Source organism: Typopeltis vanoorti, chromosome 18, assembly GCF_054136105.1.
Source record: "Typopeltis vanoorti isolate ZY-2024b chromosome 18, IOZ_Tvanoo_1.0, whole genome shotgun sequence".
In the NCBI taxonomy this organism is placed as follows: Eukaryota; Metazoa; Arthropoda; class Arachnida; order Uropygi; family Thelyphonidae; genus Typopeltis; species Typopeltis vanoorti.
This window is the reverse complement of record NC_143566.1, coordinates 46,669,059-46,681,660: the sequence shown is the minus strand read 5'-3', so window position 1 is coordinate 46,681,660 and position 12,602 is coordinate 46,669,059. Positions and strand designations below refer to the sequence as shown.

Sequence of the window (12,602 nt, the reverse complement as noted above, 5' to 3'; positions counted from 1 at the left end):
AGAGTAAAGAGTGAGAAAGTGAAAAAGCATCGGTATTTTACCTCGCTATGATAAAAATGAATTATGAAGAAGGGCTATGATGGCAAACGATTCGATGAGTATGCTGTATAGAGGGAATGAATGCAAATTTTTGGATGTGTGGAATGAGTTTGAGGGAAGATTGGATTTGTATAAGAGGGATGGCCTACACCTGAATGCGTTTGATATTAGGAGTCTAGAAAAACTAATAACTGGTATGAGACCTAACACAGAGATTCAGGGAAACTAAATTATAAAGGAAACATTGATGTGAATGTGAGTGTAAAAGAGACAATGCTATACAACTGTGTTAATAACTGGAATGGGCTTTGTTATGGAGATGTTGATGAGGAGAGAATGATTTCGGGTTCGTGTACGTTCGGACCCATCAAATGTATGCAAAGATGTCTACATGTGTAAGGCATTACAGAAGAATAGATATCTGCAAGCTGTCCAACTATGTCAGGCAGACTGCAGAGAAGACAACACAAAAGAACAAACAGGTAGATTATGTCTGTACACGAATGCTAGGTGTCTCAGAAACAAAGGGATAGAGTTTGTTGCATTAGTCAATATGTTGCGACCTCAGATTGTAATTATTAGTGAGACCTGGCTATCAGAATCAGACTTACTAACTGGTATCGAGTGTCAAGGGTACATTATTTTTAGGAAGGAATAGAGAGGATAGGAGAAGATGGGGGGTGTGCTAGTAATGATATCAGATGACTTGAATCCATTTAGAGTTGAGACTTATGATTGCAGTACTACTGATAACAGTATTTAGTGTGGCAATGAGTTTGAAGCTATCAATGTGAGGTGGAATGTAACAAGATCAATTACAAGTGGTGTGTTGTTACAGACCTAGTGAATCATTTCTAGTGATGAAGAAATGCACTACCAAATAGAGACGATGGGTACGAAAAGAGTAATCATAATGTGAGACTTTAATTATCCAAATATTGATTGGGTAGTAGTAGAATCTCATGAGAAGAATGAAAATGCATTTATTGAACTGTTGCAGGCCAACTTCCTCAAGCAGCATGTGACAGAAGAAACTCAAGGGCAAAGAGTGCTAGATTTGATTATAGTGTCAGAGGACGTTTCAGTTAAACACGTAATTATTCTGCCTTCAGTTGGTGACAATGATTATGCGGTATTCACTTGGGTAGTAACTAAGTTTATGAATGTCCCATCAAAAAAGGTTACATGCTGAACTACAAAGCAGGAAATTATGACCAACTGAAGAGTATACGGAGTTCAGTTGAATGGGATCCATTAATAGATGGAAAGAATATCGACAGTGCATTGGAAGCATTTCAACAATACTTAAATGATGTGATATCAGAATGTGTCTTGAGAGCTCAAAGAATAAATAGGGTAGGAATGAAATGGATGTATAATCTTATTAAGCAAGAGATTCGTAAGAAAAGGTCGATATGGAAGGAATACCGTTTGCATAAGGATGACGTCCAATATGAACATTATATGCAGCAGGCTAAAATAGTCACAACTGTTGTACAGAAAGCAAAGTCTGAGCATGAAAAGAAACTGGCTCTGCATGCTAAAGATAACCCACAAGAATTCTATTGATATGCTGCAAGTAAAAGAAAGATTGAATATGAAAGAATAACTCTTCTAAATCTAGATGATGTGAAGGTTAAAGATGCAGAGGTTGTTCAGTTAATGAGTGCCCATTTTGTTAAAAGCTATCACCCTGGTGAACGCAACAGTGAGCTCACTGTTACCTCTTCACTACATGAAGAAACGCAGTTGAGTGAGGCCAAGGTATTAGAGCTGTTGCACAAACTGAATAAGAATTCAGCAATAGGGACTGATGGAATATCAGCACGTGTGCTAAAAGATGTTCAGCTAAACTGCCCATTCCTTTGACCAGGATGTTTAATATGAGTCTCAGAACAGGGAAGACTCCACAGGAATGGAAGAAATGTATGGTAATTCCATTGTACAAGATTGGTGGAAAGACTGATGTGTCCAACTATCAACCAATTAATATCTCAGGAGTGGTAGTGAATATTTTGGAAAAATTGCTTAGGGTCTGCATTCAGAAATGGGTTGACACTGAATCTCTACTCTGCAATGAACAACATGGGTTTACTAAGGGAAGGTCATGTTTTAGCAACTTGCCCACATTCAATAACAATGTTACCACTGAACTAGACAAAGGAATGGACACACCATGATACTTTTGGATTTTGCTAAAGTTTTTGACAGAATACAGCATGGTAGACTGTTGAATAAATTGGAGAAAATGGATTTGGGGTTATACAATATTAGGATGGATAAGAGGATGGCTGACTGACAGATATCAATATATGCAGGAGCCAGGAAACTCGTCGAGTGTGACTCCAAATGCCTGTTTCTTGTTTGGACGTGATCCTGCCACCCGTCCCAGCGGCATCCTCAGGAAGAGAAAGCTCTGCAAGGACTGTCATCAACCTGTTTCTTCAAATTCTCATTATGCTTGTTCTGGAGGTCAAGGAGTTCCAAATCTCAGACACTTCGTGTGTCAGGTCTGCGATCGTGCATTCTCCACCGAAGTCGGCCTTGGCGTGAATCGCACCTGAAAACATCCAGCCGAAGCCAATGTTGCAATAAGAACTGAGCGCGTCAAAGCACGCTGGACTGCCGAAGAAGAAAAGATCCTTGCTGCTCATGAGATAGAGTTGATAGAGGGATAAAGAACATCAATGAGCTTTATTTAAAGTGTTCCCATTAAGATCTTTGGATGCCAACAAGTGTCATAGACGGAAAACCAGTTACAAAGCCTTAGTTCAAGAATTGGCAGCCCATCTGCCACAGGTAGGGAGAGGTAATATCTCCATATCTCCTGTCCCTCCATCTTCCAGCCACCATCCTGCTGTTGAAGAAGAGGCTTTGATTCTCAGACTGACATCATCTCTAGATGATCCTCCTCTTCCAGAATGTAACCATAAAATAATTAAATCTCTCATCCAGACTCACCTTCTGGGAATGGATATCACAGATCAGTTAAATGACTGACTCCATGCCGAATTCTCCGAACACTTGATATCTCATCAACATCAGCCTACGTCTCATTCTACAATGACTTTGTCAAATAGGAAGCAGAGGAAGTTGGCCTATGCGGCTATGCAAGCCCTCTATAAAAAGAATAGAGGGCAATGTGCCAAGACCATCCTTGACTGTGCTTCCCCTCCACCTTTAGCAGACTTACATGATGATTTTGTTAAATTCTGGAGTACAGTCTCATCTGCTCCACCTCCACACTTCCCTGATGATGACCAATCTACGATATTGAGTTCCATTCCTGCCCTTCAAATATACCAGCCTGTCTCCATCCAGGAGATGGAGACAGCTCTTCCATCAAATTTCTCCGTCTCCAGACCTGATGGCTTTCCTGCGGCTAGGCTTCAGAAGGTGCCATTGAAGATTCTTCAAGACTTATTGCACATTCTCCTTTCTAGTAAAGCAATACCACCACCTAAGCACTTCAAGAACTATCTTCATTCCGAAGAAAGAAACTTCAAGCCGTGCATCAGACTTTAGACCTATTACCATCTCCCCAGTGATCCTAGACTCTATCATAAAATCTTAGTTAAACGACTTCAGCAACATATACAGCATGATTATAGACAGAGAGCTTTTGTCCCTTCGGATGGCTGGGTCGAGAATATATATCTCCTTTCTTCTCTCTGATTCCCAATGCCGTCTTAAGCTTCTATATATGATGTCGTTGGACCTCCAAAAGGCCTTTGATAGAGTCTCCCTTCCTGCTCTCCTTCAAGTGCTGTCTATTGCTGGATGTCCAGAACCCTTTCTTTCCTATGTTATGGAGCTATACTTGGGAAGCTCCATCACTACAGGGTCCCATGCGACTTCTATTCCTGCAGTGCAGGGTGTTCGCCAGGGTGATCCTCTATCTCCCCTTTTCTTTAACTGCATCATAGATGAGTTCCTTCACTCTCTTCCTAGCCATATAGGCTACTCTCTAGGAGCTTCTTCCTTTAATGCTATGGCCTTTGTGGATGATCTTATTCTTGCAGCCTGTACTAAGGTAGGCTTGCAGGAATTCCTTGACCAGGCTGTTGACTTTTTCTCTGTTCGAGGCCTTTCTATTGTTGTAGAGAAGTCTTGTTCTTTAGCAAGACTTCTCTACAACATATTTACGCTATCAAGTTTATGCCAAAGGGAAGGTCTTCTGTCCCTTCTATCCTAGAAGCTGGGATCGCTTCTTTGAGGAAAGCTCCTCTCAAGCCCCGGCAAAGACTGTTTCTCCTTTCCAACTATCTCCTACCTCACTTTTACCACAAGTTGGTGCTTGGAAGGATATATATTTCGTTACTGTCCTGAATGGACAGGGCTATCCATCCAGCCATGAGATCATGGCTCTGACTGCCACCTGACACCCCCTACTGCATATTTCCACACGAGGGTGAAGGACAGCGGGTTCAGGGTTCTGTCACTTAGATGGCTGATCCCACACCTGCGTCTGTCCAGAATCGCGAACTTAGAACTATCTTCTTCCCCTATCTGCAAAGAGGCTTTCTATAGCCCATTAACCCCCACAACAGGCCACGACGTCTATAGACGTCGAGCTAAATCTGGATACGAAGCCTTAAAACCCATTGAATAACATGGATAAGAAGTGCAATTTGGTGTCACTATTTCATCCATGTTGGCTGGTAGGGAGGTTAATACAAGAAGACTTTAGGCAGGCTAAAGACTAGTCCCATTATCAAGGTACCTTAATTGAGTCAGCACCTGCAGAACACAAGAGATGGGCATCTCTGCTGCACTGTTCTGTAGATGGTGCTCCTTTAAAAGAGTCAAAGGACGAGGATCAATGCCCTGCCCCCCTCAATGGGGTAGTGACGACTCTAAGGCTGGCTGCCACTAAAGTGAGACATTGTCTCATATAGCCCAGTGTTGCTTCTGCACCCATAGGGTCCGTGTATGGAGGCATGACGCCGTGGTCTCCATTCTGAACAACCGCTTTAAGAACAAAGGTTGGGAGACTGTGGTGGAACCACATTATAGGATCTCCGTGGGTTTGTGTAGCTAGATTTAGTGATTAAAAGAGATCATGACATTTGGGTAGTTGATGTCCAGGTGGTGGGAACAGGGCACCCACTAGCCTATAACCATAATAATAAGGTAAACTATTATAAGAATAACCAAGATCTAGTTAGTAAGATATGGAAGGAGCATGGGGGCAACTCCTCTGAGGTTTACCAGTGCCAACGATATGACATATGGAGCACAGATAGCTATAAGGACTTAAAACAGCTTGGGCTTATGCAGAATGATATAAAAGTTCTTTCCTTGAGGACCCTACAGGGCAGACTCATGGCATGGCGTTGCGACCAGAGAATGACAACAATGAAAACTAGAACAGGCATAGTGTAAAACACTTGTAAAGGCTTAGGCCTATATCAAATCAGGAAGAGATGTCTGGATGTGATGTAAAGGTAGTACTGCCCATAACCAGTACAAAGATTAATATAAAAAAAAAAAATAATAATAGCAAGTGATGTACCACAAGGATCAGTGCTTCGTCCACTGTTATTCAATCTGTACATTAATGATGTTGGGAAGGATTTGACAAGTACATACAGCTATTTACTGATGATGAAAAGATAGGTAGGGTACTTACAGAATGATTTGAATAAGCTGTAATTGTGGGCATGGGAAAATGGGTGTCAGTTCAATGTCAGTACACCCTCAGTTCAAAAAGAAACCGAACTTTTGATAAAAAATAAAACACAGGCCAATTATAATTATTCAAATCATTTACTTCAATCAATATACCCTCCCACAGCTTCAATACAGTGCTTGGCACGGTCAATTAATTCGTTAAATGAGTTTTTTATATCGGTTTTTGGGATACTGTTGAGGGTCGTGGTTACTGTTGCTGGAACGTTTTCAACGATGTCATATTGCTTTCTTTCATACGCAAATGAAGTCAGGGGAAGAGAAAGACGTCACAGGGTGATAAATCAGGTGAATACAGTGAGTGATCCATCACACAAACTTGGTTTTTGCTCAAAAACTCACACTGTTTGAACGATGAGATGGTGCATTATCATGCAAAAGTGACCAGCTGCCTGCATCACATGCCGTACGCGACAAATTCTCGCTATCAATCACTTCACCATTGACCGTTTGGCCAGGCGGAATGAATTCTTTGTGGATAATGCCCTTGGAATCATTGAAAGAAATCAGCATTGTCTTTAATGCTGATTTCTTTCAATGATTCCAAGGGCATCATTGAAAGAAATCAGCATTGTCTTTACTTTTGATTTCTGCAAGCGACTTTTTTCGGATGCCCCTCTTCTGGTGGTCTCCACTCAGCACTTTGTTTCACGCTCACATTCAAAACACCATGTTTTGTCACCAGAAACAATCGTTTCACGGAAGTTTGAGTCCTTAGATCGGTTTTGATGAGGTCCTTGCAGTGTTCAAGTCGATACATTTTTTGGTTGTCAGCCAACTTGCGGGGAACAAATCGTGAATTCAATTTACGAAGGCCCAAACTCTCGGTCAAAATGTTGTGCACAGTTGATTTTGGAATCTTCAATCAATCTCATGGACAATTCGGGTTTTCTTTGATGAAATCACGCACTTTTTTGGATGTTAACTTCTCTCAGTCCAGTTTTTGGACGGCCCAGCTTTTCATCGTCCTTAAGCATCTCACGAACACTTTAAACTTGCTTAAACCACTCGTAAACTTGAGTACAGATAAGTATTCATCACCATACCGAAAGGTTTCCGCTTTCGACAATAAAAAGATACAACAGGTGGCGCCACTAGTTTCTTCTATTTTCAAAAAGTTCGGTTTCTTTTTGGACAAAGGGTGTAAATGTAAAGTCATTCACTTTGGCATTATTAGATATCCAATGTCGTATTATATTGATGGGATTAGGTTAGAAGAAACTGACGAGGCTAGGGATCTTGGAGTGTTAACAAATAGGAAATTGAAGTTCAGGGGCCATGTGGTAAAGATTGCAAATACTACACATAGCATCTGCCATCAGATGCTATGAGTTCACTGCGTGCACTCATAGCATCTGATGGCAATCCATTCCAATCACGCACCGTGAATGAATTCAAGAATAAGTATGATAACTGGTGTGTGTGTAGTATGTGGCCTTCCTTGATGAGTCTCTGACTCCCTGGAGGTCTCTCTTAATAATAATAATAATAAATGAAGATCCATTGGCCTAACGGCTAACAATTAACGTCTGCCTTCAGTCCACCCTGAGTGCATCAAATTTGTTGCCAGTGTGGATTTTTGTATTTTGGTCAAACAAGTAGGTCTGCAGCTGTACGTAGTGAACATTTAGACTATATTAAGTTCAATGAGCCAGAGTAATCAGGACTTGCAGATCATGCTATCACCACCAGACACCAAGCTATTTTTAAAACTTTCATTTATATTTTTCTTTTCAATATTTTTCTCAAAACTAAATGGTAAGCACTCTTGCATCACGAACCAATGTGAAGACAACACTATTGACAATAATACAGCCAATAACAATTTTCCTATTTCTTATGTGTTTTGCTCTGTATGAATTTATAAACATCGTCATGTTGGAATACACTGGTGTTAGTAATCACTAGTCCATGTCTTGAATAGATGCAACAAATGCTTAGCATATTAATTTCCAATACTGTTGTTTGGATCTCCAATAATAATTGTCCAAATTCCCCAAATTTAAAATAATATTATTCTTACAATTCCTCTGCTAGCTATGCTTATTTTTATCACTTCTTCTAATGTTAATCATGCTTAAATGCAATTCTGTAGAGTTTGAGGTTTTTTCAGTAGCACACATTCATTCATTCATTCAAGTTCACTGACAAAAACAGCAGGAATCATGTTTAACTGGGCAATACTCTAACCAGCATGACATAATTCTACAATAGTACCATAGGTAGTTTAATCCAGTCTAGAACACAAATATGCTGGCTAACTCCCAAATTACTAGATCATCCTTGTTCCTTCAGTACCCAGATGGTAATGTACTAAGGATCATTGCCAGAAGGTGAAATCCAGATACCAGGTTAAATGTCCCATTTGCTTCTTTGCATTTCTTAGAAGTTCTTGCTTTGACCCTCAATCAATCCCAATAGTGCACAAATAAAATTGAATTCACACATGCAATAAAATGAAACAGGTTGCATATACATACATACATACATATATATATATATATATATATATATATATATATAAATAAAGCAAAATTGTAACATACCTTAAATATTATCAGCCAATTTAGTGATGCACAAAACATAACAGTAAAGAATACAGTTGCCAGATTACCACATAAGAATATGAAAAATTTGCCAAGGGCCTAAAACACACAAAATATAAACATAAATTTTACTTTTAAATACCGTAAAACAATTAGTAATTGTTATTTTGCCTAAACACTAAGTAAACAAACTTCTGACAAAACTTTAGAAAATTTGGTCTAAAATATTCTTTAAATCCTTTAATATATATATATTTTTTTAATTTCATAATGTCAGAAAATTGGTGGGCTATTAAACAAAAGTAAGAATTTTAAATATGTAAATATCTGTTTGAGTGTCTGGATAAAAATGTTGTTCATTGAAAGCATGGAAGTGCAAAGTCAGCAAGACCTGAGCAATCAGAGTGCTTTTCAGTTAAATGGATGTAGGAATGACCAAAAAAAAAAATGCTGAATATAGCTTTGTGACAAATTTGAATGGGATGATGGGCACAAGGAAATATTGCAGTTTAAGTATACTAAAACTGGAAGCATCAGAAATAAGGAAGAGGAGTATTTTTGGCACTCGTTGGTGCAACTGGGTCAAAAGGTTATACAAATTAGTGAGATGTAATTCATAGAAGATTGTGTAGTTACAGGGATAGAATGTGAGATGGATCTAATATTTTTAGGATTGGGGAAGGGATTCCACTAATAATAGCAGAAGAAATGAAGCCAAAAAAAATAGCAGTTCAATAGGAAGACAAGAAGCAGATGCAGATGGTAGAGCCAGTTGCTGATATAAGTTTGGAGGGGAGGGGCACAAAAAAGGAGAATGTGGATGACAATGCAATAGCAAATCGGAAAAATAAGCACAGAATGGGTAATTATTATTGGGGGGTTCTAGTAGCAAGACTTATACGTTGGTTAGACATAACTGGTAATTAGTTTACGGAATTAACAATGCATATAAAGTATATTAATTAAAGGTAACTTTAATGAATAACTTCTATATTTCGGCAACGTCACAATGCCATCTTCAGGAACATAAAGATATGGTATGTGCACTCAGGAACTAACACAAAGCAAATGAGGAAGAAAGCAAGAAACTAATATTGTTCCTAAAGTCCTAATGGTGCCCTCTTGCGGGCTAATTTGGTAGTCTTGGCAGTTGGGTTGAAGTTCTCATAATGAAAGTCTCCCAAATTTGGGGCAGTTTCATGCACCCAAATTTGTTGAGGTTAGGAACGTTTTTTAGAGCTGCTGAAGATTCTTTGAATAATCCTTCGTATTTAAACTTGCTGCGATGAATTATTTTTGTTTTCTTCCAAAGAATTTTATGGTGGGTATCTAAGGCATGGTCTGCCAGCCCAGAGCGGCTGTACTGGTGAAACTGGCAGACCATGCCTTAGATACCCACCATAAAATTCGTTGGAAGAAAACAAAAATAATTCATCGCAGCAAGTTTAAATACGAAGGATTATTCAAAGAATCTTCAGCAGCTCTAAAAAACGTTCCTAACCTCAACAAATTTGGGTGCATGAAACTGCCCCAAATTTGGGAGCCTTTCATTATGAGAACTTCAGCCCAACTGCCAAGACTACCAAATTAGCCCGCAAGAGGGCACCATTAGGACTTTAGGAACAATATTAGTTTCTTGCTTTCTTCCTCATTTGCTTTGTGTTAGTTCCTGAGTGCACATACCATATCTTTATGTTCCTGAAGATGGCAATGTGACGTTGCCGAAATATAGAAGTTATTCATTAAAGTTACCTTTAATTAATATACTTTATATGCGTTGTTAATTCCGTAAACTAATTACCAGTTATTATTGGGGGGGGGGGGTGCTTCAACGGTAGGAGATATATTGGAAGGCAGAAAGATCACATGGAAGGAAGGAAATGATTTGGGAGTAATTAATCTGGGGGGGGGTTAAGAAGTTAAGAGAAAAAGTGTTGAGCAAAAGGTGGGAAAATGCAAATAAGAATGTCGACGATGAGGTTGCTGAAATGTAAAGTAGTGGGAGGATGAATGCAGCATGAAAGAAATGGTGGAAGAAGAGGCAAATGATGAGATGGTAATGAGAAAGAAAGGGCTACAGGCCAGGAAATGCAGAGGGAGAATTCCGAAATGTTCAGGCAAATGAGACTGGTGAATGACAGGAGGGTGATAATAATTGGTTACTTTAACTATGGAAGCACTGACTAGAAGTAGGAAATTATGTGTGAGTAAGGAGATTGAATTCCATCAGTTACTTAGGAACAATGATCTTATGCAGCATGTAGTTAAAACATGTTGGATACTGGATACAAGTGCTAGATTTAATAATGTTGTCTCATATGATGATAACAGAAGACGTCACCACAATGACACCAATTAGGGGAATGTCATCACGTGGTTTTGATGTGAGGAGTGGCTTAAGCAGTCACAAGCTTTGTAGAACAAAAGAAATATGTGAAATTATAGAGCAGAAGGCTATGATAAAATAAAATGAATTTGCAATGAGTTGATCAATTGATGAAGATAGAAAACAGCAACACCTGGGACTTGTCTGGAATCAGTTACTTATGGCAATGTCAGATTCCATTCCTAAAGTTAGGAAAATAAATAAGGTAGGGGTGAAATGGATGAATTGGTGATGAATGGGTGAAATGGATGATCCGAAAAAAGAAAGGTGAGTGGGGTACCACAGGGTTTTGTTCAGGGGCTATCACTGTTAACAGCCTGAGAAGAGATATTCAATTTTTTTTTGCTGATGATGCTAAATTATGAAGAGCAATATCAGGAAGTTCTGATGTTTTCTTGTTACAAGAGGATTTGAACAGGTTGCTGCACTGGGCTGAAGACTGTGTATGCCATTTCAATGTTGCTAAGTGTAAAGTTGTGCACTTTGATAAGAGAAGTTGAAATGATGTTTATCATAAGAGGAGAACGAGCTTTATCTCAGGAGGTGGAGGAGGCGAGGAATCTGAGGATCTTGGTGGATAAGAAACTGAAGTCCAGGAAACATACTGCAAAAGTTGTAAGGGTTACCATGAAAATGCTTGATATAATGCAAAGAATGCTGACAGGTACAGGTAAGGAGGTGATAGTTCCGCTGTACAATGTATTGATCTGGTTACCTGGCTATGTTGGCAATAAGGAAACACTGGAGAGAGAGAGAGAGGGGGAGTGCAGAAGCAAATAACTAAGACTGTGTTCAGGACTCTAGAATATTGAGTATGAGGATAGATTGAAGGAATGTGGTTTTTGGAGCTTGTTAGATAGCAGGAGGAAGGGTAATATGATTGAGGCATACAAGTTTGTGAGAAGAATCTATCAGAAAGGAATTATTACACAGGATAATGAGTGATGTGAGAACAAGAGGGCATCTCAGGAAACTGTACAAAGGTCATGTAAATCAGGAAGTGAAAAGAAGATTTTTTTTGCATGGTGGGTCATGAGTGAGTGGAATGCATTGCTAGAGTGGGTGGTGAATGCTCCAATACTGAATATATTCAAGGCAAGGTATGATATCATGTTGGAGGCTTAATGGATTTTTTACAACACTCAAAAAGAATTAAAAGTTTGTTGAAAGAATTAAAAGTGTTGTAAAAAATCCATTAAGCCTCCAACATGATGTCCTCACAGCACTTAAGCCTCTACACACGCAAGGTATGATAGTTATTGTGGTTTGTGAGTACCTGTCCTCCTGTGATGAATCTTTGGAATCCTTGGAAATGTAACTAATACTAATATTAAAAGAAAACAAATTCCATAAAAGACTAACTAATATCCGCAAATCCAAACTCATTATCACAAATACCAATAAAATTCATCTGTACAAAACCACTAGTCAAGCCATATTTACATATGGTTGCCAGACATGGAACATCATTACTCAACATTTAATATCATCAGTGGCTTTCGGACAACATGCCTTTGATCAATGTTAGGATACACACACATATATCATAATCGCATTCCTAATATTATTGTTCTTGAAGAAATCAAAAGACGACTTCTAACAGAAACAATTCAGATAAGTCAAATGAGGTGTGTGGAACACCAACTTAAACATCAACTGCCACCTAGATTTATAAGTAGAAGGAGGGGAAGGGCAAGAAAACTGTTTTGGGAATACATAAGTAAAATTTTTTTTGAAGATAAGAGATGCATCATCTAACATTTATCAGTTGGTACATACAGGGTGTTCGGGATAAATTTGACATATTTATAATTAATTATATTTTTCCGTAAGTTACATGTATTAACACACACTTCTCTTCATTTAAAAGTTTGGACCCTTCTTCATTCATATACAAGATGTCAGAAAGGATGGATAGCTGGAACCCACCTGAATCATGG

At 38.9% G+C, this 12,602-nt stretch overlaps 1 protein-coding gene across 2 annotated transcripts in view; it reads right to left on the bottom strand.

Annotated features, from left to right (window-relative positions):
• LOC150096630 (meckelin) overlaps positions 1–12,602 on the bottom strand; it is a 575,505-nt gene that overhangs the window by 220,837 nt on the left and 342,066 nt on the right. For both annotated transcript variants that reach the window (XM_090408005.1, XM_090408006.1), the window contains one exon: positions 8,277–8,375. In XM_090408005.1, the coding sequence (XP_090264131.1) occupies positions 8,277–8,375 (99 nt within the window). The remainder of the gene's footprint in view (positions 1–8,276; positions 8,376–12,602) is intronic.